Genomic DNA, 22,165 nt, shown 5'->3' with positions numbered 1-22,165 from the left:
TTGTCCGTGATGACGTCCGGGTGGGTGGGCGGAGCTTCCTGCTGCCATTACTACCAGTTCGCAAGAACTGGACCAAACCAGTAGCAATCCACCACTGGGTTTCAGCCAACAATACAAATGGAAGAATGTTTAATTCCACATGTATTATTTAGGATTCCCCTACTACTCAATTCTTAAAAGCAGAGAAGTTTTTTGAAGATTATTGCTACATGATGTGCCTGCGGGTTAAACACTCTAATCAAAACATATATTTATATTTTTTTTACAATGTGGTGATTCCTCCACCCTTGCATTCATTATATTACGTGGGTTAATTCTTCCTTTAACTTAGAAAGATCCCTGATAACAAAGTGATTGCTTCTCATGACAATAGTGTGAATATTGAGCATATCAAGATATGAACTCATGGAAGGTCACAAAAATTAAACTCCAGATTTTTAAAACGCTTCATTGATGATACACAGTTGTTTCTCATACATCTCTTTTTTCAGCAAAAGCAGCCAGTTCTTGATAATTTAGCAATATTGTGATGAAATGAGCCTTCTTTCCATCAAATGAGATTCATTTGCTTTATTTAATATTTCTTTCTTGAGAAATAGTGGAAGAAAAAAAGAATCTACCTTGTACCCGAGGAAGAAATTCCAGAATGTCTTACTTTACATCAACAATTTTAGAAACAATAGATATGTATATCTGTGACAGATGTACAATTTGCAGCTGCCAAGGTCTTGCATGTAATTTGTCCAAAATTTGTTTGGTACTAAGTAGAGCACTATAGCCTATTGTGGCAGTTGGTCTGAAAAAGACTGTGCACTTCTGACCTCTGACAGTGTTTAGATAATTGGGTGGGTGGAGATAAGCAGTCTGATTTCATGTGCAATCTACACAGGATGCACATATACCAAAACTGAGAACATTTGAAATTAATTTAATTAAATATAATCTATGGCTGCATTGTCTTTTTCATGGTTAGGTCTACTTGCTCTGTGAGTGGCATGCCAAGGTCCTAAAAGTGGCCAAATCCAAGATAAACGTTGTCTGAGCAAGGACAAAATTATTTATTTAAAGTTAATTTTTATGTAATTTAATTTGAATGTAAGTATACATTTAATTAAACTTGAATTAAACTAATTAAATGCAGCTAATGTGATTACTCTGTGTAAAGCAAGGTTTTTCTTTCTATTTCTTTCACATAAGAGTTACAGGATGTTGGCAGTCCTTGGAGATTAAGTACGGCAGTTTTTCTTCTCTTTTTTTGCACTTGGATTTGGATCTTGTTGTGAAGCAAATGATACTTCACATGGTCTATTGTCTTGGTGTCCCCGCAGCTGCAAAAATAATGCTATTGTCTTCCAACTGCCTGCAATATAATATGAGGGGGCTTAACATCTTTTGTAGCTTCTCTACCTATTTATTATTACATTATGTAATTCCATGTAGTTCATGTCTTTTCTCTGCACTATTTGTTTAGTTGTTTTTGAGATTGAAATTGCCATGTAGGAATGCGTCTGCCCTGGAATCTAGATCAATTTCCGTCATTGTGATGTATTGGAAAGAATGAGCACTTGTGGTGAAAAACATAGTTTCAATAAACAATGAAGAAAGACTTCCTTGCTTTAAATTGGAGGTCTATCAGTGGATCTGCTTTGAGGCACTTGGACTAATTGTTTGACATCGATCTATTATAATTTCATTTGCACAGCAGTAATATTTTATTATATCAAATTGTATTTTGTCATTAATGTTAATGTCCTATTCAGATGTAAACCTAAGTGAATTTAATTGAATTTATTCCTAAACAGGTATGAGTAAGACTACAGCCTGAGAAAGTAAGGAAAATAATAATTTCTTATATTTTTCCTTTTGAGGAGGTTAATGGACATGTTATCTTCTTACAAATAAACATGCTGGTTGCCATTGAAAAAAAAATCTGCATTTACTTGTAAATTATACTATTTACTATTAATACTAATACTATATTAATACTATTCACAGAATTCAGTTTTGGGATGAAAAGTTTAGTAAGAAAAGTTCCTTTATGAAGGACAAACATAAAACAAATATCTCCCCTACTTATATCTTAAAGAAAAAAGATAGTTTCCTCTAAAGTAAAATGTAGAAGAACAGGTATCTCGTACAATTGGCATATCTTCTTATTGTTTTGTTTATATTAAAATATTTGCCATGTATGTTAAATGAGCAAACTGAACAAACTACACATGACCAAGTAAATCATAATGGCTATAATTCAAGATTTTGTTTGTTTGTTTCCCTGTGGGTTCATAGTTTATGTGGCAGGAAGTACACTGATATTAAGTTTCCAGGAAACCCATTGTGAAGTATATGAAAATAGAAATACTGGCTGAGGAATAATAGCATATAGATTGTGCAAAAGGTCTGAATCTATAAAATCTGCAGCTAATTATATGGTTTGGGAATTTCATAGATACAGTCCAGGATACCAGAGAAGAAGAAAGATAGAATGCAGGAAATTGGATTAATTTAGAATAATGGGAGGGGGGAAACTATTTATTCCTCTGTAGCAACATAAAATAATCTTATCCAGTTATATCAAAGCTTTACTTGTATTAATTCATAGTGAATTTATTATGCCCCAATAAAAATTAAATTGCTCCCTTCAAGGGAACTTCATACTTTGGTCTGAGGGTGTTTTCCCATTTTATTTTTATTTCTTGGAGCAATAGTAGTCTTATAGGACGGTTGCTTTGTCAGCATTTATCTTGAAACTCTTGGATATTAGTTTTGACTGCAGTCACCTTTCTGACAAGTGTTGTTGCGAGTGTGGTTTATATCCCTGTTCAGGGTGATTTCTGATGATAATGCTCTGTCTACCTCACTGCTTCACACTAAATTATAGATGCCACAATGACAGGACAAACAGTATTCAGGTGCTAAACTCTTCTTCCTTTGTGTGATGTCTGTGCCTTTCCCACGACATGAGTGAGTTAACATTAGGAAGAGAAAATATGCAAAATATTTCTGCTTAAAAGTAATGTTCTGACGGTTATTAAACAAGTAATATTTCATTTAATCACCCAAAGGGATTACTTTAAATGAGCAGACAGAAAGAATAATTTTCTTAACACATTCTTGCCCTAGAGTCCTACTATAATGGATCTTCACTTGCCAAATTAAGAAGTTATAATTCAGGGTATAATCAGGATCTATCTTTTTTAGAATGTTATATACAGCTCACCTTCCTGACATAAGTTCTCAGACAAAAAGATACAGATGTGATACCATGCCCACAGTTTATATGATTTCTACTGCCACTTGCGTGGTGGTGGGCGGGGAGGAGATTCTTCTTTTTTTTACATGTAAACATCCTGTGTGGTAGGTTTTTGTTTTTTTTTTTACTTTTCTTGGCCACTAAAGGCAGTGGCCAATCAGTTTTGTTTTATTTGAGGCTACACGTTTTACTACTACTAGATTACTACTAGATTCAAACCAGGGGTGAAATCCAGCAGGTTCTGACAAGTTCTGGTAGCGGAAATTTTGAGTAGTTTGGAGAACCGGTAGCGGAAATTTTGAGTAGTTTGGAGAATTGGCAAATACTACTTCTGGCTGGTCCCAGAATGGGGTGGGAATGGAGATTTTGCAATATCCTTCCCCCAGGAGTGGGGAGGGAATGGGGATTTTGCAGCATCCTTCCCCTGGAGTGGGGTGGAAATGAAGATTTTGCAGTATCCTTCCCCTGCCACGCCCACCAAGCCACGCCCACAGAATCGGTAGTAAAAAAAATTGAATTTCACCACTGGTTCAAACTACTAGTTCCTGTATACAGTGCATTAGGTTTAGGAGCTATTGAAATCCTAGCACTCAGCAGTATTGCGAAGGACATATGCAAAGTCTCTCTTTTTAAAAATGATATGCAGAGAAGTATAGATGTTATATTATGGTATGCCTTTATTAACAGGAGACACCTAAAAATGGTCCTATTTCATTACAGTCTGTTGGTGGCACAGCATAAACTGTAGTAACAGAGATACCACTGTTGTTTTTAAATAAATACTACAAAGGAGTTGTAATTATTTGAGCTGACTTACCATACAGTGCTGTAAACAACAGTTACAAATTCTAGCTTCACCTGTGCATGGTTATCTTCCTCTCTTGTCTAACTCTTTGCCTCTTAGGCTCAAGATCTAGATGGATCTCGAAAGACTTGAACACTGAGCCCTATCTAAAAAATGAAATTCAGTGTGTAGAAAAATAAGGTTTTTACACTTAAGCAAGAAAAAACAAATATACAGATGGAGATTAGGTGAAACCTGGTTTAATAGCAAAAACTGTGAGAGAGATCTTGGAGTCCTAGTGGACAATCATTTAAATATGAGCCAGCAGTGTGGGGAAGCAGCCAAAAGAAGCCAATGCAATACTAGGTTGCATTAACAGAGGGATAGAATCAAGATCACATGAAGTATTAATACCTCTTTATAAAGCCTTAGTAAGACCACACTTAGAATACTGCATCCAGTTTTGCTCACCATATTATCAAAAAGATGTAGAGACTCCGGAAAGAGTACAAAAAAGAGCAACAAAGATGATTAGGGGGCTGGAAGCTAAATAATATGAAGACTTGTTGCAGGAATTGGGTATGTCTAGTCTAGTGAAAAGAAGGAATGGGGGTGAATGATAGCAGTGTTCCAATATCTAAGGGCTTGCCACAAAGATGAGGAGGTCAACCTGTTTTCCAAAGCACCAGAAGGCAAGACAAGAAACAATGGATGGAAACTAATCAAGGAGAGAAGCAACCCAAACTGTGGAGAAATTTCCTAACAGTGAGAACAATTAACCAGTAGAATGGCTTGCCTTCAGAAGCTCCATCATTGGAGGCTTTTAAGAAGAGACTGGACAGCCAAATGTCTGGAATGAGCAGGAGGTTGGACTAGAAGACCTCCAAGGTCCCTTCCAACTTTGTTATTCTGTAAATCTGCCTCCTTTCTCTTTGGTTATTTAGCAAGAGTGTTCCACAAGTCTCACATGAACAATAGTAAACAAAAATCATCTATTCTCTCTTCTGTTCCAAGAAAAGGTGATAACACGTATTGGCTTAGTCCATTCCAGCTTCCCTATAAACTTAGAAATGAAGAGTGAGACAGAAAATCATTGTAAAATGTTGGAACACAACTTCTGGGAGTTCAGCTTATCATAGTTTTCAAAGACCTCATGGGAGGTTGACACCATGACTCTTCTTCTTCTGTTTAGTATTTATTTTATCATGGTTTTCATGCCACTTGCATCACACTTTTTTTTCACTAATAGAACAGGTAGATCTGATATATTTTATACTTCCTTTTTATTTGCAGATACAGATACAGCTGTTACACTTAGTGTGGCCAAATTTTGTGCTGTGGCTTGTCCAGTCCACCAAATGACTCTTCAGGAATCGGGTTAGTGACAAGTTATTGAGGCCCTGAGCTTTATCTGGATCTTCGATCATGTTTTTATCCCAATGTTTTATTTGCTTGTTATGTTTATGTTTTGGACTTCTCAATGCTGTAACAGAGATTTAATTTGAAAGCAAGATGTATATCCTGAAGATGTATAGTATAAAATATAGTGTTTCAGAGTTCCCATATTATCTCATTCAAGCTTTTCAATCAAATCAGGTTCTTCAATGAGAGCCTTTGGAATTCAGTTCACAAGGTGATTCATAAAGTACCTTCTATTGTTTTTTAGGAGAACCCTAAATAGGTTTTATTATTTTGTTTGAACAGCATCTACAGCAAACTATGATGATGCCAGAATCGTAACACATATATCATGGTGTCATCACATGAATGCCACAATTTTGTACTCTCTATGTATGACACTGATAAATATGGGAGTTACTTTTTCAGCTGATTTAGTTTATATTTAATATGAATATACATACATACACATACATACATTTGTTATGGAATTTTAAGTGGTATTAATTACAAACTCCATTATTAGGAAAAACATCACAAAGATGAGTTTTAATTATGTTGTTTAAAAAGTTGATAGCCCCAATGTCCATGTAGTCTAGCAATCTGTTTTGGACCATGCCCAAGTCCTTTGTTGCCAAAATTACTAATAATTTTGTGGGGGGGGGGAACATACTTGCCTTGAATCTTCTATCAATTTAATGGTGTGTGTGTGTGTGTGTGAGAGAGAGAGAGAGAGAGAGCCTTCAAGTCAGCATTGACTAGTCTGCAGTTTTCTTGGCAAGGTTTTTCAGAAGTGGTTTGCCATTGCCTTCTTACGGAGGCTGAGAGAGAGTGACTAGCCCAAGGTGACCCAGCTGCTTTGAGTCTAAGGCAGGACCAGAATTCCCAGTCTTCCAGTTTCTAGGCTGGTGCCTTAATCATTAAAACCAAACTGGATCTCTAAATTGACTTAATCAAATTCCTATAACTGGCACAAAGTATTACTCCCCACATTTTTTCAACAGGAATATTGTATGGAGTTACTGTTAATTTGAACTCTCTATTAGTTGATAAAAACTGGATTACAAAATGCATGAAAAGGTTAAAAATATTACATCTCAAATCAATCTAAGCAGAAATTGAAATTAAAAATAAATGGCAGGCAAAAGAAAGATAGCTAAATATTGTAAACAGATAGCCTGAGCTATACTTTTATAACACTTGTCTCTGAGGATTTTTTTTTCATTTATCTTTTGAGAGAGACATTCTTATTACAAGACGCATTCACTAAAATTAATTGTTTATTAAGAATTAATTAAAAAGGTTTGCATTGGTCTAATTGAATTGGGACTATCTTTCTCACTGCTTTGAACTTATAGGTGCTGCTGTGGTTGTAGTTAAGATGTTAGAATATTGCTTTACTCCATTGCAAAGGGTTCTGTCAAGAAAATCTTTAATATAAAAATAAAAAGCAGTTCATGCATAAAGCATGATGCCCTGAAGCATATTAGATCTGTTTATCTCTGTGTTTAAAATGAACAGTACCTGGTATAGTTTACATAACAAGGCAGGGATCAGCTTGATAAAGCATTTATATCACCAGGGGAACACACTGGCTCATTTCCTCCACACTGTTCTGCATGACTAGTTTGCCCGCCAGCATAATAGCAAACAAAGTTTTAATAGGTCAAGAGCAGAGTAGCCAGTTCTGTTATAATAAAGGATGTTGTTGATTGCTCTTCTGGTTGGTTTTTTTGTTGGCTTTTTTCCCATGTTTTGCTTTATGAGAATATTTATGGGGCTAATTATTGGTTGAGGCTTATGTACATAAGAACTTCCCAAATGGTACCACTAATAAGTCTGTTATCTGAAAAGAACCAATATCCCTTGATTCCTTGAAAAGATTAAGAAATGTGCTATAGCTTAAGCCGTCCTTTTGCCCTTCAGATGAGTTGGAACTGCAGTTCCCAGAATTTCTAGGCACCTGCCGCCTGGCATTAGTGGAAGTTGTAGTCCGAATCTATTTGGATTGGGTTGAGAAAGGCTGACATTTGTAGGAGCAAAAGCTGTTTCATCAAATGCAGGCGAAGCCAAATGGCCATGAATGTAATCATTCAGATAGTTACAAATTGAACTGACGTGAGGCATTTTATTTGTCAGCTATAGATTTCATTATCCTTCAAAGCAGGGAAGAGTCATTTGGTCAAATGTATTTATAAACTGGGTAAAATACATGGCTCGCAAATGAAAAGTTGTACACATAGACCTCATTTAGTGACTGCCTCAGACAGTGACCACTTGCAGTTACAACAGTGATGAATAAGTAACTAATGCCTGCATTTAAGACAGTTGCAGTTCACCAATACAGTTAGTACACATTATCTTGCTCCTGGTGGTTTTTTGTTGTTGTTGTCTTCCTTCATAGAGCAAAGAGATTGTCTAAGCAAGCTGTCTCTTCCTGAACTGCTATTTTCCACACCGCAGTGCATCCTTAAAAAGCGCTAACTGCACCATAACAAGCTCAGCTCAATGACCTTAATTAACCTGCTGGCAGATATTGCCTGTAACTGACAAGACTTTGATTAGTTTCACACCTTCCACTTTTCTTTGTCCCCTAAGTAGCTTTGGGCTCAGAACTGTGATAGATAGATAGATAGATAGATAGATAGATAGATAGATAGATAGATAGATAGATAGATAGATAGATAGATGAAATAATTCTTTATTGGCCAAGTGTGATTGGACACACAAGGAATTTGTCTTTGGTGCATATGCTCTCAGTGTACATAAAAAGAAAAGATACATTCATTAGGAATCATAAGGTACAACACTTAATGATAGTCATAGGGTACAAATAAATAATCAAATCATACTAGGAAACAATCAATATAAATCATAAGGCTACAGCAACAAGTTACAGTCATACAATCATAAGTGGGAGAAGATGGGTGATAGGAATTAAGAGAATATTAATATTAATAGTAATAGTAATAGTAATGCAGACTTAGTGAATAGTTTGACAGTGTTGAGGGAATTATTTGTTTAGCAGAGTGATGGCATTCAGGAAAAAACTGTTCTTGTGTCCAGATGTTCTGGTGTGCAGTGCTCTATAGTGTTGTTTTGAGGGTAGGAGTTGAAACAATTTATGTCCAGGATGCGAGGGATCTGTAAATATTTTCATAGCCCTCTTTTTGAATGCAGTATACAGGTTCTCAATGGAAGGCAGGTTGGGAGTAATTGTTTTTTCTGCAGTTCTAATTATCCTCTGAAGTTTGTGTCTGTCTTGTTGGGTTGCAGAACCAAACCAGACAGTTATAGAGGTGCAGATGACAGACTCAATAATTCCTCTGTAGTACTGTATCAGCAGCTCCTTGGGCAGTTTGAGCTTTCTGAGTTGCTTTGTTGTGCTTTTTTGATGACGTTTTTGATGTTAGGTGTCCATTTTAGGACTTGAAATATGATAGAAATAGCCAGTACTAGCACATTCTTTTCAATGTATATTCCCCGTTGTATATGTGCTTACTCTCTTTGTAATCCCTTTCTTTCCAACAAATGTAAATATAGACATTATTTTTCTTCTTGCTAATTATCCCAGCAGCAAGTTGAGCATTCCAAAAGGCAGAGAGGGTGGAGTGGGGTTAGGGTTTTGGTTGACCTTCTTTGTGGGTCAAGTTCTGGAAACCTTCCTGCCATTTGAACTCATCAGCTGTTTGGGGTCACATTATTCTGATGCTGTTAAATATTAACAGAAACAGAATTATTATTAAAACAATGTTAAATGGAGGTGCCATTTTTTTCTTACATGTAGACTTTCCAGATCCAGTTGGAGGTGATTCACTAGGAAGCACTCGTATCTATAAATTATGTTGTTGTCAGTGTGATTTGTGCTTTAAAGTCAGTTTTGAGTCCTGACTTCCAGTTTTTGGAAGCAGTTTATCATTGCCTTTTCCAAAGAGTTGAGTGAGAGCTATTGGCCTGAGGTCACACAATTGGCTTTTTGCCTAAGGTGGAGCTAGAATTCATGGTCTCCTGCATTCTAAATTGAAACCAGGAGACATCATATTATTTTGGGGTTGTCCAAGATAGGTTTAGAGATAATTTGAATTCAATATCTCTGTCTCAATTATGTTTCTATTTAAAATTATATCAGTTGTTCTTTCTAGGTAATAAACAATATTCTAATGATTTAGATGGCATATGAACTCAAAATCTTTTAACTGGAACCAATGATTTAGTTTTTCTTTAAAGTACTGCGTCTCTCAATTTTCCAAGTTGTTAGAGTGGCAGAGAATTTAGGAAATCAATCTTGTTGTGACTGAAAAAAACTAAAATCCTCTGGCTTTTTGAGTTTTTTCCTTCTGATTATAAACTTTTTACTTATCTTGATATGTGACTAATGAAGTTGCTTAATAATTCTACTTTAAAAGGTTATCTAATAAAATTCTACCTTATTTTCATAATGTATATCTGAGTTTAAGGATGCATATTTTGAATGATGCTTCTGTCAGTTCATCTTGTTGAATGAGTTACTTCTTTTTCAATGAGGAAAGTTGATGGCTCATAACTTTCTATCTAAAATTAATCATTGTGTTGTGCTTGCATTAATGTTGTGTAAAAGAGACCTTCCTAGGGAGCCCTTTGTAGCTGCGAATGGGAATGACATTGCACACACATTCACATTATATTTAACAAAGAAGAAAAAACAAACCAGGCATTCTTTACATGTTGATCATTACCTTTTGATGGCCTACTGAGATTTTGGTCTCTCTTTGCACTAATCTTATGTTAGTAACTGTCATATTCTATTAGCAAATTTAATTTTGTTAATGTCATAGAAAGTTGCTAATACAATGAGACTCATTAACAACTTTTGCATCATGTTAGCAAAAGCCAAATTTGCTAACAGAATGCAAAAATTATAATGGAGGGAAATCATAATTATGTAAATGCCTGATTTGATTAAATATGCTCCCTATATTTCTTAAGCAAAATAACTAAACAGTCAGCTAATTACTGTTTTCAGTACCTACATTTGCCTTCTAAGAACTGTAGAGATTTTTAGATTTGCTTCAGATATAGTTATGCATTAAAGAATATCATTAACCTGAGTATGACATATCTCTCTACAATAATAAAAATAGGAAACATGAATAAAAGCCAGCTGAGAAATTACTGAAAAGCTTTAAATAAAATTCTCAGGAGTTGTAAAAAAAAAACCCTAAATTTCCAATTTATGGTAGTTCAAATGTTCAGAGTATAATTGTCTACATATCACATTTCTCTATTCCCAATACAGAATATGTACTAGAAATCCAAATCAATGTTCAGATTGGTAGGTGTTGCTGGTAAAAAAAATCTAATCCAACAAATCAAGCTAGGTACTAATTAGTTTTATAATATTATATATAATTTATTCATGGCAAAACTGTAATATACTATTTAGAAAACAAAACCATGATATCTATTATTTATTTATGGCTTTTCTATCCTCTGCCTAACTATTTGAGATAACAACAATAACAGTTGAAACATTACTTTAGAACTTAATCATAAAACACAGCTAGCTAACAGCTAAATAGGGTTTGCTTTCTGTTATCATCTGAACCCAGACCATAGATTAAGTGATGGTTAAGTAAGAATGCCTTGTTACAATTTATTCCCAAGGTGTTTAAAAATTAATTTATCTTAACTCCAACCATGTATGTTTTCCAAAGCCAGACTTATCATTACTAACTTCATAATGATAGATTGTGAATGATTGTGACCTGCAAATTCAGTCTCTATCAGTCTCAGTGTATTTATAATCTTTAGCATCTGCTTGTCTGCTAAAATCTGTAACTGAGGAATTTTACCCTGTGTATGGTAGTTCCAACTTGACTGAGCCACCATGTGATTTTCTCTCTCTCCCCCTCTCTTTCCCTCCCTCTTTCTTTCTTTCTTTCTTCCTTCCTTCCTTCCTTCCTTCCTTCCTTCCTTCCTTCCTTCCTTCCTTCCTTTCTTTCTTTCTTTCTTTCTTTCTTTCTTTCTTTCTTTCTTGTGTTACCCAAGTATTTGGTAAAACCTCATGGCATTGGTTAACCAAGCACAAGAAGAATAGTTGGAATACTGAGTAACCAAACACAGCTTAATTTATTATGTGCACTTACAGAGTTAGTAAATTCACACTTAATTGCACTGCATTTACAGAAAAATATGCATTCCAAAGTGAACTTCCAGACTGACTGAGCCAATCTGAAACATAACTTTATATAAAGGAAGAGGTTTTCTTCCTAAATATTTTTCAGTAGTCTAAAGCTGATACTGTAATTATATCTTGGCATACACATGAAATCAATTTTGCAGGTAAGATGCCATTACAATGTTAACACTGAGTTAACAACAAGAGCCTTGGTAGTACTAGGGTTTAAGGCACCCTGTTATTAAGCTGCTTAAGACCAGCTGCCTGCAATTACTGCAGGGTTCGAATCTCGCCAAGGCTCAAGGTTGACTCAGCCTTCCATCCTTTCTAAGGTAGGTGAAATGAGGACCCAGTTTGTGGGGGCAATAAGCTGACTTTGTATAAATATACAAAAGGATGAAGGCTATTGCTGAGCACATTGTAAGCCGCCCTGAGTCTTCGGAGAAGGGCGGCATATAAATCAAATTAAAAAAAAAAAAAAAAAAAAAAAAAAAAAAAAAACACTCAATTCTAACATGCTTTAAAATACTATCTCATTTGCAGTGCTTTTTTTGTCCAAGGACAGATGGGAGAATGGCACACATTTGGAAGGTGATCTAATTATTAGGAAGTTTCTTTTAATACAATAACATATAATTAAGGGAATGGCCCGAGTCTGCATTCAGATGGCACTCAGGTAGTTTTTCCACTGCTACATGAGATAGAAGACCATTTTTCTAGAAGACAAAGCCACATTAGTGTATTAGTGAAGAGGATAGAAAATAAATTACAGCTGCCTTCAAGGTATTACTGTTGAGTGCCATTGTTTGGGTTCTTTTTCGATTGTACTTCACTGGCAATATGGCTTCTGAAGGTTGCATATGACAGGTTAGGCGTTTTATCCTTTGAGTAAACAGTAATCGTGGTGTGAAGAAAGTGGGGCATTGGAGAATTTTCCCCATTCTTTGAGAACTCCACTCTTCCTTTTTAGTTTGCTCCAAGGGCTCTTTAGGGATACATATATTAAGCCCTTTAAATAGTTCATAATAAATCTGTGTCTCAGGCTGATTCTGACAGGTTTTTAAAGAGTCTTTTAAGAGAGAATCCTCAATCATTTGTTAATCCATGGGGTGAACTCCAGGCTTGGAGGAAGGGGAAAAAAAACAGTGCAGGCTGCTATGTAGTGAAAATGTACTGTCGAGAAAATGATAAATATGAGAGAGAAAGGAAAAGAACACAGCATTGTAGCAGTTTTACAAAATGTAATATATTTAAATACTTTTTTTCTTAATTAGGCCATATCTACGTATAGATATGGGGAAATTTCACTATTCAAAAAGAAAAATAGATAATAATCATCTAGCACATTTCCTCCCTAATTTTAATCTAAAAGTGCTGTCAACAAGAAACATTCAGACATATAAGTTGTCCGATTCTATTATACTTGGACATGTGCAGACCCATAACAAAAGTTGTGTACATAAAGAAAAAATCAAAGACATGGTTGTCTGCAAGTAATATCAATGGGGATGCTGGCAGGAGGTTGGGACTCACTCCCATTCTCACTGCTTTTTTGCCAGCCCGTGATCATTCTGTTTCTCTCTTTAAGTAAGGATATATTTATGAAAGAATCATTCAAACAGATTGTCTAGTAATCTACTATGTGGAGAAGGCACATGTCAATTGCTGGGGTGAACAGGACTGAAATAAGAGGTAGGCAAGGTTAAACCTAAAAGCGAATGGGTATTGCATTCCTTCCTTCCTTCCTTCCTTCCTTCCTTCCTTCCTCCCTCCCTCCCTCCCTCCCTCCCTCCCTCCCTCCTCCTTCCTTCCTTCATTTCTTTCTTTCTTTCTCTTTCGTTCTTTTTCTCTTTTCCTTTTTCTTTCTTTCTTTTCCACTTGCTCTTATCCTTTATATTTATAAGGCTACTTGGAGGATCATTTTTCCCCTAGACTTTTGATATACTAGCTTGCAGAAGGCTTTTGAAATTAAACTGGATGATTGCATGGTTTTTGTAAGCTAAAGCAGTTTCAATATGTTAAAGTACTGCTTAGAGAAAAAAAAAAGGTTCATAGAGGAGTATTAAATTATGCATGGCAGGGAAAATAAATAGAGGAAAGCATTTTCCCTCTGTTATAGTATTAGAAATTAGATCATCTATTCAGGCTAAATGTGCAGAGAAGCAAAATGGAAGTAGACCTATTTTCAGATTGCAAGCTTCCCAAATGGGTTGGACACTGTGTGATGCAAAATGCTAGACTTTCGAAGGCTGTTGTCTGACCCAACAAGGTTTCCCTGCATTGTTCGAAAGTTTTAGCTTGCCCATTTCTTCTATTACTGTACTGTTTTTAATTGGATGTGTATAGCTTTAATGTTTATTTTTATTGTACATCAACCCAGAGGTTATAAAATTACTACTCTATCCTCTTATGTTCTAAGATTCATTGAATGCAGAGTTGGAGGCAAGTTAATATACATTTTATTTCTCTTAAAACAATATGTAGTCTGGGACAGAAATATCCTTTTGCTGCAAATCTCTAAATTTCTAGGTAGTTTTTCATCTAAAAGTTACACAAACTATATTGATAAATGCATAAAAATGAATGAAATATATAGTTGACAATAAAATGTATATAAAGATGTTTACCATAAAGTATGTATGTGTGGTAATAATTCAGAAAGATTAGTGCAGAAAGTGGACAGAGCAAACTTCAGTGAAAAGCATGAAAAATAGAATATCCAAACATATTTTCCAACTTTAACAAGTTTGCTGGTATTTACAGACAGCAGTTTATCTGCTGTTTTTTTCAGAGTAAAAATCAAACATCCCCCTTCTAGTTTAAATCTTACATAAATATTTTAACAGTGTAATTTCAGCAATTTCCCTTCTATAGTATCACATCCTATTCCTAATGCCATTAATGTTTTCCTAGTGTGTGTGTAATATATAGGTATATATGTATACACACACTCACACACATATGATACTGCCTTATAATGAATTCATCAATGTTCCAACTAGCTCAAAACTGATCATATAAATACTGAGTCACCATGTACAGCAGATACTGCTGAAATATAACCCCCAGTTTTCATATTGGTTATAGTTGTTGGGGATTGTAATTTAACCACATTCTTGTGTACCTGGAAATAATGGCAATTGAATATGGTACTCTCTGTGTACTCTCTTTATATACACAGCTTCCACTACTGAGCTGGAAATCTATGATAATAGAATCTAGGAAAAATTCTACACCTAATCACACCATAGTCTGGAGATAAATTCTCAGCAAGAAGCCGAATATTTCAATTATGGAAAATTTCTCACAGGCGTACACAATCTCACATTTAGAATACACAAAGATGAATTATGCTGATGAAAACAATGGAGAATTGCTTTGCACAATGTGCATTTTCCATGTTTGTCTTCCTTATTCATTTTTGGTTCCAACTCATTTCATAATGTAGCATTGTTCATCTCATTAAATGCTTATTTATTTATTAGATTTTTATCCCACCTTTATTACTTTATAAGTAAGTCAAGGCAGTGAATATATATAATATTCCTTCTTCCTATTTTCCCCACAACATATATATTTCCTTCTAAAGATATATATAATTGCTTTGCTAGAATTAAGATCTCTTACACATGGAACAGAGCAGGGCAGGTTCATTAATAGAGCAAATACATGCATGCATACATTTATTTGAGAGTCATAAACAGTGAATATTCTAATCCAAACTGACAGATGTGAGAAATTAATGCCTAATATTTTTGTTTCATTTTTAAGCAAGCATTTATTGAAAAGAAATAGATGGGCTTAGTTCAAGCAAAAGAAATAGTACAAAAGATTGTCGCAAAGATGCTTTTTTCCAAAACGCAACTGGAATTTCTTGAGACAACCACGACCTCGATGTTTGAGAATCTCCATAGATAGTACAAAAGATTGTACCAGTAAAACATGAGCATTTACATTATATTAAATCAATTTCCATATGCAGCATGGCACTGAAAATTTTAAGGACCAGCAGAAATAGAACTCAGCAGAATGTTGAGATTTAGTCTTTGATAGTGAAGCTGCAGTCTTTGAAATCCTGTTGAATTGAATCCACAATAGATATACTTAGGATTGGATCTTAAACACCTAACCAGTCTGCCTGTCTACCTCTCTTTCTCTCTCTCCCTCCCTCTCTCTCTCTCCCTCACTCTTCTTCTTTGTGTATGTGTGTTCAGTATATTTATTTAGTATGTCTCTGTGTGTAGATATATCAGTATCAATATAAATTATTTCTTCTGCTTTCTCATCATATTTCAGAATTGCTGAGCTATTTTGGTACCCAGCTGACACTCCAAAAGACTTTTCAAGATTGAAAATTTTAGCTTGAGCTGTAATAGTTTGAACCATTTTTCATCCTTGAAAGATAGGAGATGGAGAGATACGTAAACTCACATCTTTAATTGGAATATTCACTATGATAGCATTATTACAATATACAGAATGGTCTTGTATTTTTTCTGTTTTCATATTAGGCATTTCTCTCACAGACATACTTTATTAATTTCTGGTAAATGTACATGGTTCAGTGGCATCTATTCTAAACATACAATATAACCTATAGGCAACATACATATATATTTAATCAAGTTATTTGCATCAATTGAATTATAATACAACTCTTTAAAATAATGCATTATGTTAACACAATTTATGATAAGGTATTTTTAACAACAAACAAATAAAGAATCCAGTTTGCATATGAAATGTCAGCTACTCCCCTTGGTTGGGCTATGCAGACTATTCATGTATATAAAATATATATTAAAGTAAACTTAACAAAAGCAAAGAGCAATCATTGCAACTGTATTTTTTTTCTCTTCTTCTTTGTGATTCTAATTTTAAAAGCATTAAAGAAGACAGCTGCTCGTGCTGTGATATGCGCTAAACAGCCTGAAGGATGGAAAAAAATATATTTGTAGCTCATAATAACTATTGACCTTTCTGATATACCATGTTCTCTCTGTTAGCTATTCTGTTCTATCAACAGTAAAGATTGAACATGACTTCTTAATAGAAAACATGGGGTTTCAAGCTGCCTTCACAAAGGTGTTTATGTATTGTTATTTTGTACTGTAATACAGAGACTAAGTCCTAGTGCCCTTTGTTTGACATCATGTTATTATAAAAAAGGATCTCGCTCTTAAGGGCAGATTAATAAAAGAATTTGGCTCATAATCATTTTATAGTTGAGATAAAAGGGTTGCCATATTTGGTCCAGTATGGGAGCAGAAGAGGTGGGATCCCGCATCATCTGAGTAATAGAGCATGCATTTCTCACTAGATGTACATGTTTCAACTGGCTGCATTTAGAACTGCAGGGCAATAAGATTTAACATGTTGACTTCTTGTTATAGAATTTGTATTACTTTTTCTTTCTAGAACCCTAGTTTCCTGCATAAGTTCTTATTTTGGATGTCTTGTACATCCAAAGTGTACATTTACGATGCCTCATATTCTACACTGAGCTCAGTATGGTGGTTGAAATACCATACTGAAATACCCACCTTAGCATTGTGTCTTTGACTTTGTGACTTTGACATTGTCAATATTTCCTTAGAGTGTGTGTTTTTCCAAATACCAATCTTGCTTTGAAATTAAACAGGGCCAGACCATTTAAAGGTCCTTCGTTTTCTCAGGGTAGGACCACAACAAAAAGCAAAGTCCTGCTTGGCATGTGACAGTTGGAAATGGTAACTCATTGAATAAATCAAAAGAGAGTAGCAACAGAAGGCAACTATGTTAAGGGATTTGGTGGGTGTGTATTTGTAGTGGGGCTGGAATGACTTACAATTATCTCCATAGCTTTTCTGTAATTTATAGCAATGCACCTCAACCTCAGCCATTTTAAATTGTGTGAACTTCAACTCCCAGAATTCCCTAGCATGCTAGCTAGGGATTCAGACAGTTGAACTCCACACATTTTAAAGTTACAAAGCCTGAGAAATACTGTTTTAGAGCAGTGGTCTCTTATCTTTCTGGCTTTGCGGACTGGGGGAAGGGGTAGAGGAAATGATTCAGTGCGAGTGGCAGGCCCCTGCACTAATGTGCACAGCTCCATTTGCATGAGCGGTAGGCACTCCTGCATGCAGGTGTGAAGCTCGAATTTGTGCTAATGGAGTTTCACATATGCACATGAGAGTACCTGCTGCTTGTGTAAATGGAACTGTGTGTGCATGCTTACTCACCTGCTGCTTGTGCAACCTGGTTCCGAATGGGCCGTGACCCACTATCGGGCTATGGTCCAGGGGTTGGGGACCCCTGCTTTAGAGTGTTAAAAGAGTCACACAACACTAGAAAAAGGCTAACAAATTCTCGTAGTGGAAAGGACAGTACTTCGTTTCTTTAGAACAAAGTATTTTGGCACATTAGCACGTTGATACATCTTCAGAATAATGTACTATAACATGAAGGAGTTACAATTTCAATCATGTTCAAGTCCAGGAAAAAGATATCATATTTTATATCAAGCATTTATTTAGAACCTAAGCTGGAGATTCCTTCTAGAAGAACTAAATTCACACAAAGCTCAGTGTGAATGTTAATGCAGTGAGATGACAAAATATATTAGACAAAAATATCCAGCCTGCACCCCAATAGATGAATGCAGTCTACAGAGTCTTGAATCTTGCCAAATTGTAATTTTTAGCATGAAAGAAAAGGAAATTAAATGAGTAATCATATGGACTACATTTAATTCATTGCATTCTAATTATTTTAAAATTAAATTACTTTTGTCCTGGACCTGCTTATTCCTTTTTCCTGCCCCCAATCATTTCTGGGAATGTCCAATACCACTTCAACTGTAAAAAATATTGTGCATTTTTTGTATTAAGGCCATGATGGTAAGGAAGGAGGAGAACATAGCTCAGTCTTCCCTAACCAACTTGGCTTCCAGATGTTGAGAATTAAAGCTGACTTCAGGATGCAGGATTGGGAATTTCAAGAGTTTCGGTCACAGCATACCTAGGGCAGTGGTGAGCCCAATGTTTTAGCACTGAGAATACAAAACCCAAACTGAGTCGTAGAAAGCTCAGTGATAAAAGGGGAATCCAGTGCTAATTTGCTTTCATGGTGAAATTCATGTTTTATTTCTGCCACAAAGGCATCTACTCCAAAAAGTCTCACCTGAGCTCCTTATTTTTATTTCCCTATATCACGTATTATTTTACTACTGTTTTAATGTTTCTGATGAGCCCTATATAATAATTGTACTGAAGCTAGGAAATACCCTTCAAATTGTGCAAATTATCATCCAATATCCGTGTTAAATATAGATGCAAAAATCTTGACTGCAACTTTAGCACACAGATTGTAGAATATGCTACCATCAATCATACATGCTGCACAATCTGGCTTTATGGAAGGACATCAAGTTTTGGATAATATGATTAGTGGAGATGAGATAATTAGTGGATATTTTAACAAATGAATATGAGAAACTTGAAACTACTCTGATGACATTGTTAGATGCGCAAAAAATTTTCAGCGTGATTACTTGGAACTTTTAATGAAAGAGATGGATTAATTTCCATTTATATTCCTTGGTTTAAAATCTATTATTTTAGTTCCTTTGCTCAAGTTTTCACAATGGAGATTATTTCCCCTCCAATTAAGATGTATCTAGGAATTATGAATTAATTATTCTTATATTAAGTTTTATTTTGGACATTTGAGTGGTTGGAATTGAATACAAATTGTTATTACATGGAGGTGATATTTTGGCTGTTGTTAATAATTATCAAATTTCAAAACTATCAAAATTCAAATCTGATGAAATATGGTAAATTTTCTGTGTGTATATATTCTATAGAAATAAGTAAACAATATGTTGTGATATTTATAAATACAGAAGCCACATTATCTCATTTCTCAATTCAGACAGCTACAGCTTCATGAGAGGGAGACGCTTTTTGTCACATAGGCACAAGGACTATCCCATCCCATCTCTAGCTTGTGTTGACCAGGAATCTGGAGAAAGCCTAGAACATGCAGATGGCTCCATTATCTCTGCACGCCTTCAGGGCTGTGGAAAGTTCCCAGAGGGAACACCCAATGTCCTAGAACGTCCAGGACAAACCAGAGTCCTTAAAGAACCTCCCAAAAAAACCTGAAACCTGGTCTAGCTCAACGTTTCTCAATGGAAACAACTTTTAAGAAATATGGATCCCCAGAATTCTTCATCTGGCCATATGGGCTGAGAAAACATTGATCTAGAGGCCTATTGATTATCGAAAGCTGGGCTTTCAGCTTGGAGTTTAGCCTGTTTAGGAATCATATACCCACCAAAAGACACGCCTGTAGTATGGATGTGCTCTTTGACTCCCCAGTTGTTGGTGAATTAACAAGTGATAGATAGCAGCAACAAGCAATTTTCTGCAATTGTATACAGTTTGTCAACCACAAACTGTATAAAACTATATCCTGACAAAACTTATAAGATTTATGTTTAGCTGCTCCAAAACAAACAAACTGACTGGACCTGGAAACATTTATCTATGACTTAGAGCTATGCAAAACATTTAGGAAGGTCACTTTAGTAACCACATTGATGAGAGTATGTGAGAGGAGTGGTGCGGTGGCCTAGAGGTGGATTTCTTGCCTCACAAGCTGTGAGGCTGTGAGTTCAATCCTAGGTAGGGGCAGATATTTCTCTCTCTGGGCACACTGAGAATATATCTGCTGAACAAAACTCCGCACTGACGACAGGAAGGGTATCTGGCCATTAAAACACTCTGCTAGCTGCATTCAGTTGCCCAGACTCCACCCAGCAAGGGATTATGGGGTGGTTAAAAGAAGATGATGATGAGAGCATGTGAGAGCAAAATTGGACACATAGGAGTGAACCTTGTCATGTGTTGCCCTTAACGTATGGAATGTATTGAAATCTCTCTGCCTTTAGAAAACAAACATGATCTTGATCTTTCTTCTTAGCCAATTCAGTTTTAATTCATTTTTGTCCAAGGTTGGTATTTTTTTTTTTCATTGTTAGCCTCCTTATGGCCCTCTGGTAAGACAGCAGTTGAATAAGCAACATTAATGTTAATATTCCAATTTACAATAAAAGATGTCCTATCAAGTTTACAAGTCTCCTCCCCATATCTTGCCATAAAATACAATATGCCCACTTGACTCAAAAATAAGTCCCATTAAAATAATTTCTGAATATGAAAACATTATTAATACTTTTTTTTTAGGTATCTTAATCATGTTATCTGACAAATCCAATATGTATACGGTCTGTTTTGAGAGTCTTGTCAGAATGATCACAGAGACTTTCCAATGTACTGATTCTTCACTTCAGTGTTGAAGCTGTGGCATCTGTTTATTTAAAATAAATATTGAGTCCCTTCACAGTCTGTGGTATAACTGTTTCTAAACTGCTGCTTCTAGCTAGTAGGATTATTTCAGAACTGCTGTGCTTCTCGGCCTGTATTTATTGTCATGGTTATTGTTATGGAATAGGTATGATTTTCATGGTCTGATTTATGAGATCAGCATTGCTTCTCATGTGTGCAGTAACCTACAAAATGATTTATTTCTGTGATAGTGGTAAATTCTGAATCCTTCAAAATTCCATGTGCGTATATTTCATCCGGACTTTATTCAGATTATTAGTCTTAATGGTGAAACATTATTAAATTAATTGCATAAAATTAGTGCTTAAAATATAGTCTAGAATAAGTCACTTTTCCTACCTTTTATCTTTTATGCCTTGACTCCAGCAAATTGAATGGCATCCTCAGAAATCCTGATCACCCCTGAAGGATAAGATATGCACAATGGCATCATGTTATAAATTCCATCATGTTACATATTTGTGTCCTGATGCCTTAACGAAGTTCTGTTATTTGTGATGTGACTCATATTTGTCCCCTAAGACACCCATGGTCAATTCTCAGTGTAGAAGGAAGAAGAAAATATTTGGCTAATAGTTTCAGTTTTGACAAGTTGAAAATACATCTGTGCTATAAACTAGAACATTTTTTTGCCAAGCTAATCCTCTTCACATGTGTTGGATGATAATTTATAATATTATTCATATCCTTAGTGTTGATTGGGAATTCTGAAGATTGTAACCAATAAGACTTGAAGGAATCATTGGTTTTATATCAAGCTGATATAAAATATAAATACTACGATGGCACAGAGCAGAGAATTCATAGGGAAAAGCAAACTAGGTTCAAGTTGGGCAATTGAGAGTGTACTTAGTTCTCATCATAGACCAAGAGGTAGGCTGTGGACAATTATATAGTAGAAAGTTTTAGAACTGACACTGGAATCAATCCTTTCTTATTTCTTCCTGACATCTCTTTCTCAAATGTACATAGACACACACATACATTTTCTTTCTAGATGAATCATCTTCCTAGACAAACCTGCTTTTCAAACCAGTAGGAGTTTTCAGACTTTAGTTGTTCAAATCTACTTGGAGGTTTAATTTCTGGTTGACTGAAATGCCATCCTGTTGCAAGTTTCTTGTGTAGCATGTAACATTTCTTCTCATCTTTCTTTCTTTCTTTCTTTCTTTCCTTCCTTC

At 35.4% G+C, this 22,165-nt stretch overlaps 1 protein-coding gene and 1 long non-coding RNA gene across 21 annotated transcripts in view; one reads left to right on the top strand and one right to left on the bottom strand.

The window, feature by feature from the left end:
* Positions 1-22,165, top strand: part of NPAS3 (neuronal PAS domain protein 3) — a 741,221-nt gene that overhangs the window by 658,940 nt on the left and 60,116 nt on the right. For 12 of the 20 annotated variants that reach the window (XM_034417993.3, XM_034417992.3, XM_087874868.1 and 9 more), the window contains one exon: positions 5,328-5,411. The exons of the other annotated variants lie outside the window; for them this stretch is intronic. In XM_034417993.3, the coding sequence (XP_034273884.1) occupies positions 5,328-5,411 (84 nt within the window). The remainder of the gene's footprint in view (positions 1-5,327; positions 5,412-22,165) is intronic. 20 annotated transcript variants of the gene reach the window in all.
* The window catches only part of LOC148116418 (uncharacterized), a 45,599-nt gene continuing 39,218 nt past the window's right edge, over positions 15,785-22,165 (bottom strand). The window contains exon 2 of the long non-coding RNA XR_015729167.1: positions 15,785-21,386. This is a non-coding gene — a long non-coding RNA (uncharacterized LOC148116418). The remainder of the gene's footprint in view (positions 21,387-22,165) is intronic.

Source organism: Pantherophis guttatus, chromosome 1 (genome assembly GCF_059756535.1).
Source record: "Pantherophis guttatus breed Tessera chromosome 1, ASM5975653v1, whole genome shotgun sequence".
Lineage (NCBI taxonomy): Eukaryota > Metazoa > Chordata > Lepidosauria > Squamata > Colubridae > Pantherophis > Pantherophis guttatus.
The sequence above is the reverse complement of the archived record's forward strand: the minus strand, read 5'-3'. Positions and strand labels throughout refer to the sequence as shown.